The 18,160-nt window shown below is 37.7% G+C and overlaps 1 protein-coding gene across 3 annotated transcripts in view; it reads left to right on the top strand.

Moving 5' to 3' along the window:
- Positions 1-18,160, top strand: part of LOC118578358 (integrin subunit beta 3 binding protein) — a 59,154-nt gene that overhangs the window by 8,518 nt on the left and 32,476 nt on the right. For all 3 annotated transcript variants that reach the window (XM_036179245.1, XM_036179247.1, XM_036179246.1), the window contains exons 2-3: positions 2,759-2,801; positions 15,448-15,583. In XM_036179245.1, coding sequence (XP_036035138.1) covers positions 2,759-2,801; positions 15,448-15,583 — 179 coding nt within the window. The remainder of the gene's footprint in view (positions 1-2,758; positions 2,802-15,447; positions 15,584-18,160) is intronic.

Here is an 18,160-nt window from a genome sequence, read left to right as displayed (position 1 = left end):
ATAATACCATCTCAGTAGTATTGTTGCCCATTTTTTATAACCCTCCTTGCTTTTGCAACATTTCTTGCTGTGTCCCCAGCCCAGCCTCAAGCTCCGCCTCTCCTGCCACAGCCTCCTGAGTGTTGCAGTTACAGGCATCCATCATCCTATTTGCTTGCATGGTTTTTGTTGTTGTTGTTGTTTATTTACTTTTTAAACAAGATAGTAGTCTTAAGAGCCAGTTATAACTTTAGAACTTCCAGAAAGATCCTTGTGTCTGGTCAAGTTTTACCTGTCCTTCCTTATGTGTTTCATCTGCTCTGTTCCTGTTGACTCAAGAGTAATCCATTTAGTATCATTTCATCCTCTTACATCAGTTGTTCATGGATAAAGGAATATCTGTGTAAGCAGTAGATACTTAATAATTGATAACTATCCAGTTCTGATTGAAAGGTAAGGATAAATTGTCATAAATTCCTCTACTAAGTTTGTTCTTTAAGTGATGTATAATTTTTTTCTCTCTCAAGACCTGTGTGATTAGTTTGAATGCATTATTAAGAAACCAGTAATGCCTCAGTGTCACCTTAAGGAAAGAAATCAGAGCACTTCTCCTTCATGTCATCTAACCAACAACAAACTTGGATTTGAACTTGCCACTTCCCCCTCCCAGTGTCTTCTGTCCTTCTTGTTTGTCTGAATCTGAATCTGTGCCTGCCTGAAGGCTGTCTTGTGAGTCTGTGTCTGTCCCTAACAGAGGCCTTTCTCTTGTATGTATTGAGCAGCACAAAAACTATCACATTGGGAAGGAATGAGGGATATTTTATAGAAATCTTTTAACGGTTTCACAAGGGATTTAAGTCACTGGCTTCAACTCACCCAGATAACCAGCAGTATTACAAGCACCATTATTTATCAAGCAGTACCCAAGTTTTACAACATTTATGGTGGATATCATCCATAAGACTGCTTTCAGCCTATATGTTGTTTCCAGCAAATGATTCTCAGAAAACACATGCATTACTCTGGGTTAAGGGAATGGGAGATTACATAATTTAAGATTGCAATTATGCATTAGCTTTGTTGTAAAAGTTGATTACATGGGAAATCCAAGGCATTGGCAAGCTAAACAAACAGACTGAACACACAATAGAATAGCAGTCCTCAAGATGCTCTGACTGTGAGGTCCAGAAAAGATTCCAGTCTCTTAGCATGGGAGAGATGTTTTTTTTCATAATGCATTACCATAGATCTGAGATCCCCCCTCTGAAAACATGTGACATTGAGCAAGTGGCACAAATTCTCTATAGGCTGAACTAAGTCATTTCTCAGATGTCTTCTCCTGTTGCCTATTTAATCTTAGGATACTTATTACCAGTTTGCCTACTACTCTATTACCTTCAGTAAACCTCATCTTTAGATTCTAAACAAACATAAAATAGATTATAGCCTATTTTAACTCAACTCACTTTCTTGAAAGCTTTACATTTCCTTGGCTTCATAGATCTACTTTTTATCTAATCTGAACACAGAATTACTTTTTCTAAGAATTAGTCAATGATAATACAGCAGTAATATTTTGAGCAGTATCAGGGCGAGCTTTGTGTTCTTATAAAAGCTAATGTCACAGCATTTAAAAACAAAGAAAAATGCTCTAGTAATTTTCTAGGATCTATATTTTTAGGGGAGGTTGTATAAAACAGAATATAATACACTCTTACAGAATGCTCTAATTTTCTAATACTTGAGGTAACTTCTGCCTCAGAGGTCAAGAAGTACTTTTAATACTGCATTTGGAAAACCAGTTTTAATTTATATTAACCTTTCTCTCCTTTGCGTATTCAATTTGCAATCAATAAAATGTTGATGACTGCTCTTTAGAAGCAGCTGTACGGAATAAAGTATTATAAATATTCAACTTTCCTTTCTAAGCATTGTCACCAACAGCTGGGCATCCTATTTAGCAGAACAGATTTTACACACACAGAGCCTGGCACGTTCCTGAATCAGTGTAGTGAAGGAAGCAAAAAATAGTTTCTTATGGATTGGGGACTTATAAAGACATGGAGCATCTGTTCCCTGGTTAAGTCATAGTCTGCTTGCTCTGAATCATGTCCAATGCTAGGATAATGTGCCTTACAAATACCTGCACCACTTAACACTCTGTTCCTGCAAATGGTAGATTTTTTAGTGTCTCTATCAAAGATATTTAGATTATTTTGCTGATATGTATAATTTTTCCTCATAATATTTTATGCAGATAACTAATTTTTTTACTGAAAATTTTCTATAATAAAAGCTAGTCTGGGGGTTGGGGATTTAGCTCAGTGGTAGAGCGGTTGCCTAGCAAGCACAAGGCCCTGGGTTCGATCCTCAGCTCCCAAAGAAAAAAGCTAGTCTGGGGATATAGCTCAGTGGTAGGGCTCTTACCTAGCAAGCACAGGGCTTCATTTTAGTACCAGTACCACCACCAAAAATGAATAAAACTAATATTTAAATTTTTGATAGTACTTGTATATAAACTGAATATATGAAGAAGTAATCCATTTAAAGTTTAGTTAGGATATTATATTAAAATATGCTACTAGAAATAGACATCAAATAAAAACATTAAGAAATCCAAATTTATCATCACGATTTTTCATGTGGCATTTAGCTTTAACAAGCAATATAAAAATTAGTTGGTAAAAATAATTTGGACTCAATTATTATTTTATCCTAAAATATCAGCCTAAAATAAAGCTTGTCAGATCTGAAATTTCTTTAAATATTTTATTTGCAGAGTTAAAAGATCACTGAAACTGGATGATCAGCTTGAAGAAAATGTAAGTATTTGTAGTTAGAGGTTTCCTGACTGGCCCACAGTCAGGACAAATCTCTCTCATCTGCCAGGCCCATAGACACTCAGAACCAACCAAGTAAACATACAGAAACTTATATTGCTTATAAATTGTATGGCCGTGGCAGGCTTTTTGTTATCTATTTTTTATCTCAAATTAACCCATTTCTGTTAGTCTATATTTGGTCATATGGCTTGTGGCTTATCGGTACCTTACATCTTGTTATGGCAGCGGCTGGCCATATCTCTCTGCCTTCACCTTCCACTTCTCAGAATTCTCCTCTCTCCTTGTCCCGCCTATACTTCCTGCCTGGCTACTGGCCAATCAACATTTTATTTATACAGATCAATGTTTAAGAAACAGTATCATAATAGCAGTATTTTAATCTATATTGTAATCTGTTAAAGTAATATCAAAATGTAATGGCACTGTCATATCAAAAAGTAATAATTTGCCTCAGCTATGCTGGCATAGAGTAAATGATAGAGTATTGGCAATATAATAAAATTTACCATGGTAATCACAAAAAAATAAAATTGTATTGTTGGTTTTTCTAAAATCTAATTTTCTAAATCTAGTCATAGAATATTCCCAGTACCAACGTGGTAGCACATGTTAGCTAATAATCTTTCTATACCAACTATGCATTTAGATACAAACACTGACTGACATACTTACGATTTCTCTAATGTTAAATGTAAATAATTGGTAAGGAAGTAAATTAAAGCAAATTGCTAGTTAATAAATGGGTTCTTACAAAATCCCATGAGACTGCCACTTCAAGAAATGGTGGCACACACTTTTAATCCCAGCATTCAGACAGCAGGGGCAGGTGGATCTCTTGAATTTGAGACCAATCTGTTCTACAGAGGGTGTTCCAGGACAGCCAGGGCTACAAAGAAGAACCCTGTCTTGGTTGGGTGGGTGGGTGGGTGGGGTTCTTTTTGGAAGACTCATTGGCTTTAACAAACAGAATATCATCATTTAAAAGCCTTCCTCGTTGCTTTTAAAAAAAAAAATTATACAAAGGTGGCAAAATACTGCAGTGGCACTAAAAACATCATTAAAAGTGTAATTAGCAATTTAGAGTACCATTATCCAACTTGTTGTATGCAGAATGCAGCTGTGACTGTAATTCTGCATCTGTTTCTTTGGTCAGAATGGCATTTTGGTAGATGAGTAGTCCAGCTTGAAATGAATCCTGTTCCTCCTGCCCCAGAGCTGTTCTTTGGGGTTAGAAGCAGCATCTGAATGGGGGAAAAATGACCATTTTGAACCCATTCTCTTCATGGGCACAACTGTCAGCAAGGCAGACTTTCCATCTCTGTTTTTCTTCATATGAGGATGTGTCTAGGTCAGTGTCACAAGAAATATCCTGTGTTGGAAGAACATGTTGTTATATTTGGCCTGGGTCTGTACTTTTAAACCAGCTATCTTGAATATTAAATCAGTTTTTTTTTTTACTTGCTGTTGATTTGTTCATATTTCTTGTTCTTCATGATTTAATCTGGGTGAGTTGTATGTCTTAAGGAACATGTCCATTTTATCCAAACTATTTATCTGTTAACATAGGGTCATCCATTCATATTTCCTTAAGACCTGTTCTGTTTCTCCAAAGTCGGTGGATTGAGCAGCACTAGTCAGAAAATCTGAAATGCTCTTACTTTTAGAATTTCTAGCAATAAACATGAAGTTATACTTTCCTCTGCCTTTTGGCCAATCTTGTGACCTTCTTAGGATGATTTTGTGTGTGTCTATGTGAAAGTTCCTGAGTAGTTTTCATGGCTATTTCCTTCCTCCCTTTCTTGGTCTTCAGTCCGGTGTCATGTGCACATCCCTCAGTGTGTCCCCTGCATCTGTCCTGTTTCCACTCACTGATGCAGGTTCCCAGCAGTGCTACAGTATGTAAATGAACCTGGCTGTCTCTTTAACTCCTGTGCTGTCTGTCACATTTATCTCTGCAGCAGGGCAGATCACTGGCTGCAGATATTGTGAAATCCTCACTAATGGGTCGTTCTGGAAGCCAAAAGCCCAGAATTTTGAAAGGTTAAGCATTTTCACGCGTTCATTTGGATAACAGCACAGATGGGTGCTTGGGGGACTGTCACTAGATGTGCTTATTCAATGGTTGATTTGCTATACCAGGTATTTCCTTTGTGTTCAGCTAGCTAGCATTCTAAAAACCTGTGTTTACCAACTCGGAGGTTGCTTTTTGCTTTTTGTTTTTTGCTTTGTTTATATACACACAATCATTGTACATGGCAGCTGTAACTGATTCACAGGAATCACTCTGGCATGTGATGCAAGATGTGTTCCTAGAATTAGAGTCTTGCAGTAGGGATCCTATGTTACATGTAATCCTGCCTCCCTTGCTAGGTCATTCTCCTGGCCCTGGCCTAGGCTATACCGTATCTTCAGCACATTCCCATTTATACTCATTTCCAGTCTCCCAGTAGAAGGAGAGCATGTAATTTTGCGTGCCTACTAAAACCAAGTCTTGGGCTGGTGAGATGGTTCCACATACAAAGGTGCTAGCTAAACAAGTTCAATCTGTGGAATTCAAAGTTGTCCTCTGACCCTTACATATATGCCCCCCCCCACACACACACAGGTACACACACATAATAAAAGATGAAAACAAAGGCTCCCATGAAACATTCTCAAACAAGAAGAGTTTCACAAAGACACTGGTAGAAAAGCCACCTCTTATTGGAGAAGGTGTGGCAGTTAAGTAGATTGTGTGTCTCAAGTCCCTCTTCTCTGGTAATAAGACAAGAAGAAAAAGTATGCCTGCTGGCAGACCTCACACTGCGGCCAGATTGTCTATGATTGCTTGTGTATCTGAGTACACAGTACAGGAATGAAGCCCTTTCATTAACATATGCAAATTTTAAATATTTATATTTAAAAATGTTTAAATATGCAAGTTACATCATTTTCACATATCAGGTTCACTTGACTTCCTAAAGAAAGTCAAAACCAAGATGTTATCCAAAGAAAAACTAATGTCACTGTGGCCCAGGGTAGAGACAGTAAACTCAGGAGTTATACATCTATAGCTCCCTTATTGCCTGTCACACTCAGTGCTCAGGACAGTTCCCCACTCTATCCTTGCCCCCAATCTACCTAAGAGATTCCCTCCTGAATGATGGAGTGACTTGAGGATTACGTCCATTAGCCTGCTATTATGCTTACCCTTTCTGTTGTGGCATAGAAAGTATATTCCTAAAAGGGAAAATAACTTCACAACCCAAGACAGACAGACACACACAGAGCTAAAGATTATGGGAGTGGAACCTCAGCCAAAGTGTGCAGGTTCTGGGGAGACTTTCCACAGACCATCTCTTGTGTTTGAGTGACACAGTTGGATTCCTTTGCCTTCAGCTCTTCTCACCGAGCTAGAAGAGAGAGTGATGCCATGTATCCTAGCTGAGGCACATGGCATTGCCAGCTGCCTCCTCCCTCTCTACCATTCCCACTTTATTCACATGCTAGATAAGGGGAGAAACTCAAGTCAGACAAACAACGTGAGCACAATAGTGGAAGTGTGGCAGAACCGTTGTGAATGCCCAGTACCTTGCCTTGAAGTACTCTTTCCATGTACTGTGGCTATTTCCCCTTTGGTATCTTGGCTTAAATATTGCTTGACTCTATTCTCTTGAAAATTTTGGTTTATGTTATCTTTAATAGTTGTCTAAATTTATTAAACATTTCAAAATATTGTGTTCGTTCAATGTAAAAAATCTTTAATTCCCTATGGAAAAAAATTTTTTAAAAAGATTTACTTGAGCCTGGTGGTGGTGGCACACACCTTTAATCCCAGCACTCGGGAGGCTGAGCCAGGCGGATCTCCGTGAGTTTGAGATCAGCCTGGTCTACAGAGCAAGATTCAGGACAGGCACCAAAGCTACACAGAGAAACCCTGCCTTGAAACTTCCCCTCCCCCCCAAAAAAGATGTACTTTCTTTTTAGTTATATGTATGTGTGTGAGGGTATGTACACGTGAACACAAGTGCCCTTGGAGGGCAGAAGCCACGGTTTCCTCTGAGAGCTGGAGGTATAACTCATTGTGTGCTGCCCATTGTGGGTTAAGGGAACTAAATTCAGGTCCTCTGTAAGAGCAATATGTGCTCTTAACCACTGAGCCATCTCTCCAGCCAGTAAACTTATTAAAAATATTCATTTGCTGACTTGCTATCTGATATAGTATGTAAAATTTCAACCAGGAATAACTAATCTTTTTTCCTTTTTTTCTTTTCCCCTAAGAGAGGATTTCTCTGTGTAGTCCTGGCTGTCCTATAACACACTATGTAGACCAGGCTGGCCTCAAACTCAGAGATTCACCTGCCTCTGCCTCCTGACTGCTGGGAAGGTAGGTGCCACCATGCCCAGCATCAGAGTCTTAAGTTAGCCAAAAGTGTAAGGCCTTTGGGAGAAAATAAGAGAAACCATATTGTGAATTTACAGGAGCTAAAAATTTTTCAAGGCATAAAAAAAAAATCATATTTATAAAAGAAAAGTTAATAAATTAGACTTCATTAAAATTGATTTTTTCTTCTGTTTAGAAGATCACATTAAAAACGGATAAGATGCCAGTGATTTTTTTTAATTTGAAGTATATTTTTGTCTTATAAAGCTTAAAATAAAAAATTTTCATAATGAAGAAATGAAAGAAAATTAATAGGCAAGCTATAAATTGAGAAGAAAATATTTGTCATGCATGTATCTGACAAGACTTAAGTGCAAAATATATAAATAAGAATAAATAAATAGAAAAAATGTGAAAACTTGAACAAACTTTTAAGCCCATTGAACAAGAATAAAGACTATTACCCAAATTCTTTTGGCCAGATTATGCTAATTTTATTTTCTGTCAGACATGACTATCTTCCTAAAGCAGGGTTTGAGAAAATAGCATTGATTACAGGAGAAGGTAGGGTTTATATAGCCCCCAAAATTGCAAGGCTAGGGGGTTTTCAAGGGCTGCAGATTTCCAGAGGCATTTTAGCTTCATAGGAACTTAGAAAAACATCTCAAAATTTGTTTGGCAGAGCATCTTATTAGAGTGGAAGTCAGGGTATAGGGTTTGGAACATGTCAAATTCAAGAAAACAGGTCAAGACCTGGCCAAACCTAAGTTTTACAAAAACAAGAATAGATTATTTTGACCTTGTAACTAGGTGGCTTTTAATCTTAAAATGGAGTCAGGCTGGTTCATCAAAACACTTAACAAAAAACGTGTTTAAATAGATAATTAGCATATGAAAAGTTCACAGACATTGATTATCAGAGAAAGGGTGTATATGACTATTCCCTCAACTAGAATCGATAGCGAAGGACAACCAAACAGCATGCTGTTTCTCTAACAGTCACTGGTATGGCAAGGGAAGCAGGTAAACAAACAGAGGCTGGTGAAAATGGGGAGAGTTGGACCTAAAATATTGATGAAAGTGAAAGTGATGCACACATGTTGGGAAGCTGTCAAACTCTAATTTCATATACATAAAGCTAAGCCCATATCTATCCTGTAACCTAGCAATCCATCCTTAGATGCCCCCAAAGAAGTAAAAATCACAGATACACAAAATGCCATGTAGAAAAGTATCCTTAGCAACTTAATTCCTAATATTCTCAAACTGGAAACAATTCACACGTCCATAAAAAAGAAAATGGAAAAAGCAAATTACAGCCTGATTAAACAAAGGAATATTCCCCAACAATGAAACAGAACACACTACTAACATATACAGCAACATAGATGGTCTCAAAAACATGTTAAGCAAAAGAAGTCAAATAAACAGGTAGTATTGTAGCCAGAAGTTTCTCTGGTCCTGCCCAGCTGGGTCTGGTTGAATCTCTTAGACCTATGGTCCTGCAGCCGCTTATAAAATAATCACTCAGAGGCTTGTATTAATTACAAACGGTATGGCCTAATGGCTCAGGCTTCTCGCTGGCTAGCTCTTACAACTTAACTCAGCCCGTTTCTATTAATCTGTGCACTGCCACATGGCTTTGTGGCTTACTGGGACTTTCACATCATGCTTCTGGTGGCCGCTGGGAGCATCGGCCCCACTCTCCTTCCTTCTCTCGCTCCAGTTGGAATGTGCCGCCTTACCTTATCCTGCCCTGCCATAGGCCAGTGCCACTTCATTTATCAACCAATCTAAGCAAGACATATTCACAGCGTACAGAAAGACAAACCACAGCATTGTATGCTTCATACAATTGAAGTTCAAGAGGCAGCAGGTGTGTGTGGTTTTGGAGCTGGAGGTGGCTGCCTTTGGGCTGGGAGTTAAACTGAAAGGAAGGGGCAGAGAAGCGTGTGACGAGCTGTGTAGCTCAGGTGCAGGCATATCAGTGCACACTGTCGGAGCTCAGCAAGTCAGCTGACATCTGTGCAGTTCATGTCGATCGTACTTCAGTCAATAAACAGTGTATTGAATGGAATAAATGACATTCTGAAAAAATAAAAATATCTATGAAAGTATGATTAGAAATAACCATGAACATATGTCATTTAAAAAACTTTTCTGGGGGTTGGGGATTTAGCTCAGTGGTAGAGCGCTTGCCTAGCAAGCTCAAGGCCCTGGGTTCGGTCCTCAGCTCTGGGGGAAAAAAAACAAAAACAAAAAAAAACCAAAACTTTCTGAGAATTATAGTGTGAGATAGTAATAGTGCAGTAATATATATTCTTTTTGGTGCTGGGAATGCCTTTAAATTAAAGATGGTAGTCTAGTTTCTTTAAAATTGTAGAAGATGGGCCAGCAAGATGGCTCAGCAGATAAGGGTACTTGTAGCTAAGGCTTATAAATTATGCTCCCTGTCTAGAATCTACATGGTGGAAGGAAAAATATGATTCTGAAAGTTATACACACAAACTAAATAAATAAATGTTAAAAAAAATAAGTTGCAGAAGACTAATTAATGCAAATGTAAAAGAAATGTATCTAGCTAGGCATGGTAGTACCTGTTACTTATCCCAGCACTTGGGAGGCTGAAGCAAAGAGGATTTCTGTGAGTTGGAAATGGCCTGAGCTGTGTAGTGAGTTCCAGTCTGGCCTGTGCTACAAAGTGAGATCCTGTGTCACAAATAAAATAAATTTTAAAAAAATGAATAAATATTTGACTGGGCAGTAGTGGTGCACACCTTTAATCCCAGCACTCAGGAGGCAGAGGCAGGTGGATCTCTGTGAGTTCAAGTCCAGCCTGGTTGGTTTCCAAAGCGAGTTCCAGGAAAGGCGCAAAGCTACACAGAGAAACCCTATCTTGAAAAGCCAAAAAAAAAAAAAAAAAAAAAAAAAGAATAAATAAATATAATGTACCAGCTTCTTCAGCCAAAGCTTTGTTGTTGTTGTTTTTTTAAGAATTTTTAATGCTAAGTTTATTTATAATTAAATTTGTGGGTCTTGGGTACATATTTAGTGGTTTGTTTGTTTATTTGTTTTTTAGCAGTGTATATATCCTATGTATCAAACACATTATCAAGTGATAGAATGTTTCTGTTACCATAAACCTAATATATTGGTCACACACACACACACACACACACACACACACACACACAGAGAGAGAGAGAGAGAGAGAGAGAGAGAGAGAGAGAGAGAGAGAGAGAGACAGACAGACAGACAGACAGACAGACAGACAGACAGACCGAGAGAGACAGAGACATATTGAGACAGGGTCTCACTTGGTTGTCCTGAAACTTACTATGTAGAACAGGCTGGCCTCAAATTCTTAGAAATCTACTTATCTCTGCCTCCCAAGTGTGTGGATTAAAGGGGTGTGCCACCATGACCACCCCCTCCCTTTGTGTGCATGTGTGTTCATAGTCTTTCCCTCATGTCCCTCTAAGATTACTAGATAATTGCCAAGTCCTTTTGTTCCCTGTAGCTACTATAAAAGCAACAACAAAACCTCAGCGTCTCTAGTACCAATAAGAGTGATAATTGTGGCAGCTCATACATAGTAGATCCAAAATAAAAATCGCCTAACACAGTTCGTTTCAGAGTTTCCTAATGTAGATTCCAAACTAGTCCTGGTAGTATGCCATAATTGTATCATAGGTGGGATGTTCCAATAACCTTATCAACCAGAGTAAACTTATTAATAATTATCCACCCAGGCATGGTGACACACTTGTAATCCCAGCACTGATGAGGCTGAGGAGTGATCATAAGTTCAAGACCAACCTGAGTTAGCAAGACCCTGTTTTAAAAGGAAAAAGAGACTAAAGACAGACTTTCCTTCAGCTGCTCTTTTCTGGTTATCTGGATACCTAGAATACCTGTTTTACGTAGCCTGGTGATAGCAGCTAATAGTTCATAATAATTTTATATCCCATATTTCACTGTGAAAGAACCCTTAGTTAGTGCTTTCTAGACTGTTTATAAGAGGTACAAAATCAATAGAATGCAGGCACCTTTTTGGTTGACCATGCTTTAAACAAGGAGACAAAGCAGGCTACAATTCATGATTATCAAAGGCAAATGCCTTATCTATTGGAAATTAGAGAGAGAGCATTGATTTTTTTTTTTAGCAGAAAGATCTATGCTCAAATTTTAGTTTTGCTAAGAGAAAAGGTTTGACCTCTTAACAAAAAGTACAGTAGTAGCAATAGGGCTGATAATAGACTAAATCTTAGAACACAGTCTTTCTTTGTTTAATGGTAGTGGTAAATATTTCTAAGGTGTCTGGAAATATCCGAAGCAGTTGTAAATTACTATAGAAGTGGGTGTAGCATCTACTGCATTTAGTTTGCATCCTAAATCCTTTGCCTTTTCCAGCTGACTGTAATCCTCTCACCTTTTGGGTTTTTTCCCCCTAAGAGGATCAATAAATGGCACTCTTCCTTGCTGACCTCGTAATTAGTAACTCTAATCACTTCCCCGTTAGCAGAGGTAATGTGTAAGTCCTTCAGAGCTTGGAGGTGGCAGAATGGAGTTCTTAGGATCCTAGGCTTGCTTTTTCTGAATCTCGACAGTTTAAAAGTCAGAGGACCATGGTAAACTGAGGAAAAGGAGCATTTAGGGAAGTTTGTGCACACAGTATGCTGTATATAAGATGTGTGATTGCTGAAGGGAGTTTTAGTGAGAGAGTAGGCAGACGTTGGTGTGGTTTTCTCTCTGTGTGCTGGTTAGAAACGGTTTTCCTTTGAGGGATAAAGTGACCGAGAAGAGGGAAGAGGAGAGGAGGAAATTCTTGGTATGAAACACACACACTCACTCACACACACACACACACACACACACACTCAGAGTTTTCTTGAAAGCTATAGAATTGTTTTGAAGAGGAAATATATTATTTATAGTTACAATGTTTAGAATTTAGCAATTGGATAAAACAATTTTTGGTGAAAATAGGAAAACAGATGGACATAAACGTACAATAGGGTAGTAATTTTCATTCCTTGTACACACACAGTGAAATCATTCTAGGCAGTAAATTCTTGGAGAAGTTGAATAGGGCTTGGGTAAATGTCATAGCTTATGACTGAATACATATAAACAGGTGAAAACTCAATATGAAGAGGTAATGGTAACTACCTGATAAAGAGACTTAGAACCCTTTCATCTACAGGAAGGATTATATTAGATATATTACTATAACAGTACAAGTGTTAGATATTTTTTCAAAAGATACTGCTTACAATTTTGGCTATTGAGGATATAGGAAAGAAATGTCTTTTGTTCCACCCAAACAAATATATATCATTTAAAATGTTAACTATAAAAATTTTTGGTCCCATAGTTTCTAAAACAAATACCAAGGTTACTTTTAAGGGTGATACAGCCCGGGTGTATTAAAGGACAGTTGATCATAGAGATTTATGTAACTATTTGAAGACAGCTCCCAAGCTGAAGTTGTTCCACAGTGTTGACCGTATCTGAGCCTTAGGACCTTTCCTTCATTCTCGGAGTTCATCCTGTGTACTCAATACTCTTGATTTCAGATTCTTGTGCTTTTTTATTTCCCGTTTGAGATAGGGTTTTGTGATTCTCAAGATGGCCTCATATGCACGGTGTAACCAAGGGTGTCCTTGAACATTTGATCCTTTGCCTCCACCTCCCAATTGCTGAGATTTGTAGGCGTTCACCATCATGCCCAGTTTATTCATTGCTAGGGACTAGAACCAGGGCTTTGTGTCTGGTAGGCAAGCTTTCTGCCAACTGAGCTACATTCCCAACTCCCTTTCATGCCTTTTCTCTTATTTCAGCCCCATCTTCCCTGCTCACAAGCATCTTTCTGGAACAATTGCTGTAGTCCACTTTGACGGTGCCTTTCATCTCTCTAACACATATACTAACTTAAAACCTCATCTCTGCCTTGTTTAACTTCTAGCAGACACTCTTTGAGGCCATAACAATTTATCTTTTTTTAAAGTCCTCTCCTTCTCTCTCTCTCTCTCTCTTTGTCTCTCTGTCTCTCTCTCTCTCTGCATGCATACATGCCACGATACAAGTGTAGAAATCAGAGGACAATTTTGGGTATTGGTTTTCACCTTCTATTGCAGCAGGCTTTCTTTTGGGCCACCAACCAGCTCCCAAATCATGACACAGGGACTTAATATTAGTTATGATTGTTCGGCCTTAGCTTATGTTTGTCCCACCAGCTCTTATAACTTAAATTACCCTGTTTCTCTTCATCTACATTTTGTCTCAGGGCTTTTTACCTTTTTTTAATACTGTGTGTCCTACTCCATGTCTTGGCTGGCTGGTAGCTGCCTGCCTAGCTGGCCCCTGGCATCTCCCTTTCTTTCTCCATTGTCCTCTCTTCTCTCAAGCCTGGATTCTTCTTCCTACTTATTCTGTCTGCCCACCAGCCCCACCTGTCCCTGTATTGTGTAGCTTTTTTATTAGACCTATCAGGTGTTTTACTTAGGCAGGCACAGTAAAACAAATGCAACACATCTTTACATAGTTAAACAAATGCAGCATAAATAAATGCCACACACATTTACATAATTAAGGTAATATTCCACAACATTCTACCTTGTTTGAGACTGATTCCCTTGTTGGTGACTGTTTGCCAGGCTAGGTGACCCACAGAGATTCTCCTATCTTGCTGTAGAAGAACTAGAATTGCAGATTTCAGCTATCAGGTCTGGCTTTATGTGGGCTATGGGAATCTGAACGTAGGTCCTCATGCTTGTGGGAATCTCTTGTCACGATCTACCATCTTGCCATAGAGTACTGAGATTACAGATGGGTTTTATTTCATCTGGCTTTATATAGATTCCAGAGCTCTAAACTCAAGTCTTGTGCTGATTTATCTTCCTAGCACCTCATTATGTTTCCTTAAACACATTAGTTAAGTGATCAGTAAGCATCATGGAGAACAAGGCTTAGAGGAACAACAGCAGCGTGATAGTGGTATTTAGATAGATGATGAGTTGGAAACCTAGACTAAAGCAAGAATAGCCTTGGTGACGATAAGTGACAACATTCCAAGCTAAGATCATAGACTGATTTGAGACCCACGTATGCAGAATCTCCTAATGGAAATTGTAGGTATTCATAAATGAACTGGTGAACACATTAGTATATTGAGTAGAGTAGGATGGCCTACTTTCTTTTTAAGTCATTCATTTCTTGTCCATGTTTTTGTTCTCTAGCTTACAAAGATAAATCATATTTTCAGGAACAAATTCTGATGGGTTAGGCAAAAATGTAAAATACTACCAAAATACATCATGCTTAGAAAAAGACAAAGGAGAAAGCTGCAGGGAGCTGTGTGCAGCCAAATGCTTCAGAGGGCATGAGTGGCAGACTTGGTTGTTTGGACACTGATTTGATTATCCTTAAGGCAGAACTGTGGTGATATTTTATTTGTGCTAAAATGTGATATTTTATTTGTATGTTAATAAATAAAGTTTGCTTGGAGATCAGAGGTCATAGTCAGCCATAAACAGAAGTCAGGCTGTGGTAGCACACACCCTTAATCTGATCACATGCCAGCCAGAGTCTGTGTATCCAAGGACACAGCCAAGCATGTCCTTTAATCCCAGTACCAACCATAGAGACCTAGAGGTCTATATAGACAGGCATTGATGAGGAAGTGATGTGGATGGGCTTAGAGCCAATGAGAAGGCAATAAAGGTGCAGGTTAGACAGGAAGCTCTTGGGAAGCTATGGCATGGTGGTGAGCTAAGGTTAGTTGGCAGCTATTGCTCTGATCTCTATAGCTTGCACACCTGTGTTTGGCTCTGTGTTTCTTATTTAATAAGACTGTTTAGAAATTCATCTACACAGAACACTGACAAAAAGGTGTGGGTAGGCTGAGGAGAACGCTGAGCTTTCCTAGAACTTCCTGTAGGCCTTAGTAACAAGCCCCCCTGAGATTTCCTGGTCTGTCATGTCTAAAACTGTTGGGACACATATCAGCAGTTAGTAAGGTTTCATGTTGAATTTTCATAAATATCAAATTGAGATGCCTTAATTATTGTAGAGCTCTGAAATATCTACCTCATTTGAGAGGACTAATGTTCACTTTGAAAGTGATAAATACATTCAAAATCTGAAAGAAAGAGCAAGAAAAGTGGTATTAATTTGCATTTTCCTAAGTTACTTAAGGTATTTTCAAAGATCTGTAACTAAATGTAAGTACTTCTCTTCCAAATTATTATTTATTTCTAGTCATTTAGTCCTTCAAAAACCAGAAGGAAGAAAAGTATTACAGCTTATTCTCCAACAACTGGAACTTATCAAATGAGCCCATTTTCTTCTCCCTCAACCCCCAAAGAACATGAGCGCGGCAAAGGACCATCAAATGGTTAGTTGAACATTCTTTTCCACTTACGGTAAGATTCTTCTAGTTATTGGTGAAATCAAGATTTTGATTTAGTAATATATAGCTCTTGTTGCAGCTGGTTTTTCTGTCTTCTCAAGGAATTCAACATAGAAAAGGCTAGAATGGAAATGTTACTTTGGACATAAATGTAAACTTTGTAGGCACTTATTTTAAAATGCTACTGCTGTTCCCTTCCTATGCCATCCATTAAATAGAAATTATGGCCTGACTGCCTTCAGCTACTGTCAATTATAATGGGTAGATATGCCCTTAACAAGCTATCCATCATGTGCAGAAATTAAAGGGCACAGAACTCAGGGATTGCCATGCTGCAGTTTAAGATGGGCACTTCTAAATGTTATTTTTATCCATAGTGTTCATTTAGCTTTACCCACATTAAGTATATGTTTATGTAGTTTACATCTATTGTATTTCAGCTATAAAACTTTTCCATATAGAATAACCTAATTTTTATATAAAATCATTATTTTGAAATATTCTTCATTTAATTCTGACCATACATATTTGTTGTTCTCTAGCAGTTTACTGCTAAGTTCTACATTTAAAGGCACAAGTCTCAACTTCATATGCTTAATTTTTTATATTATAAAAGGTCATGAATCAGTGACATGTCACTTTTTGTAATATAAAATTTTAAATAGGCTCAAATTTAATAAAGTGTATTTTAGATATGCTATGACTAGCCAAATTCATATTTTATTGTTTAACATTTATTGGATATTAGGCATGTGCTAGAATCTATGAAGAAATGGTCTCATTTACCTACTTTATTTAAATAAACACCTAAGATATTAAGCTTTTAAATGTCTTTGATTTTAGTTTAATCAAATGCTTTTATCCTAAAGCTATTATTATGTTTGTTTTCAGAAAATTTATGAAAATCTATATACTTTTCTCAAGTTCTAAGTTTTATATATCTGATATATTTTCTTAATTAAAAATAATAGCTTAGAGATTGCATACCTCTGTATGAAAATCTCAGTAGATTTTAAATTGATACATACTCAATTTCCATATTGAAATTAAATATGGACTTAAGGGAACATTCCTTTTGCTCATAAAAAGATTGGTCACATGATCTCACTTGACATTTATATGGGTAATTATCACATTATAGGTACTAAGTATGCTCTTTTTTAAAAAGTCAAACTACAGGGGTCTCTGAGGTGCTGGCAATATTCTAATTTTTGACTTATGTGGTAATTACTGATTGACACTAGTTATTAATTAAAATGGACATGTATGTTTAATTTACTCTGGTAGATATGTGTATATGAGTATATGTATATACATATATACACACATCTATGAATATATGTATATACATATATTTATACACACATATCACATATAAAACTTTCAAGTCCTGAATTAGATCACATCATTTGTAATATACTCCCAATCCTAATAAATCTGCTGCATGCTTTATAAATAAGAAAGCCTAATCATTATCAGATATCATAAGTTCCAAGTTAGAAAATATAACTTATAAAGTAATTTAAAATTCAGGTGAAGTCATGACCTCCTTTACTATTTCCCCTTTTTAAAATATTGTTCAAACTCTAATGAGAAATTTAAATAACATTTTATTTCTACTTGCTTCTCATTATACTGGATAATAAACCCCAAACCCTTATACTTAGATTTTTCGTGTTCAAGTCTCACAGTTGAAATGTGGAGGTCAGAGGGCAACTTTTGAGCATAAATTCTCGCCTTTCAGCTTGTTGCACTGGTTTCTGCTGCTAGGCTGTGTTCTCCGAGCTAGCTGGCATGTGAGCTTCAGAGTGAGTCTCCTCTCTCTGCCTCCTGTCTCCTATGGAGGTACTGGGGTTACAGATGTGCACCACCACACCTACTTTTTGCGTGGACTCCTGGGATTGAACTCAGATCATCAGGGTTGTGTGACAAGCACTTTTGCCCACTGAACCCTCTTCCTGACCCTGGAAACCCTTATTGGGATTTTAAAAGCCCATTCATCCATCAAGTACCTAGCCATTTTTCTTCCCATGTTTTAGCAGCTCTTGTCTTACTCATGCTGAGCCCTTGCTGACTTTGAAGTTTTTGGTCCTCCTGCCTCCACCTCAGAAATACTGGGCTTACAGGCATGCACCACCATGCCCAGCTTGGGTTAATTATTTTGTGTACCTTGTTTAAAACAGTGGCTGGCCCTGATAAGTACCCTATGTTAACCATTGTCATCATCACCATTACTGTGCTTTCAAGTCTTATCCACTGGAAGCTAGTTTTATTAGTTCCTGGATCCACCAGAAACTTCAAATATGGTTCTGAATGTAGTACAGATTCGGTGATAATACACTTATAATCAGTGTTTTGTAAAGCTGTCCTTACAAAAAGTCAAGAACACAATTGTTAAAATGTGTGTGTAACCTAGAAAGAAAAATGCCAGTATGATCCCATATTCCTTTAATATATACTGTGTTCCTTTTTGGTTAGTTTTTTTGTTTTTGTTTTTGTTTTTGTTTTTTAGATTTTTCTAGACAGGGTTTCTCTGTATATCCCTGGTTGCCTGGAACTCGC

Source organism: Onychomys torridus, chromosome 2 (assembly GCF_903995425.1).
Source record: "Onychomys torridus chromosome 2, mOncTor1.1, whole genome shotgun sequence".
Taxonomy (NCBI): Eukaryota; Metazoa; Chordata; class Mammalia; order Rodentia; family Cricetidae; genus Onychomys; species Onychomys torridus.
The sequence above is the reverse complement of the archived record's forward strand: the minus strand, read 5'-3'. Positions and strand labels throughout refer to the sequence as shown.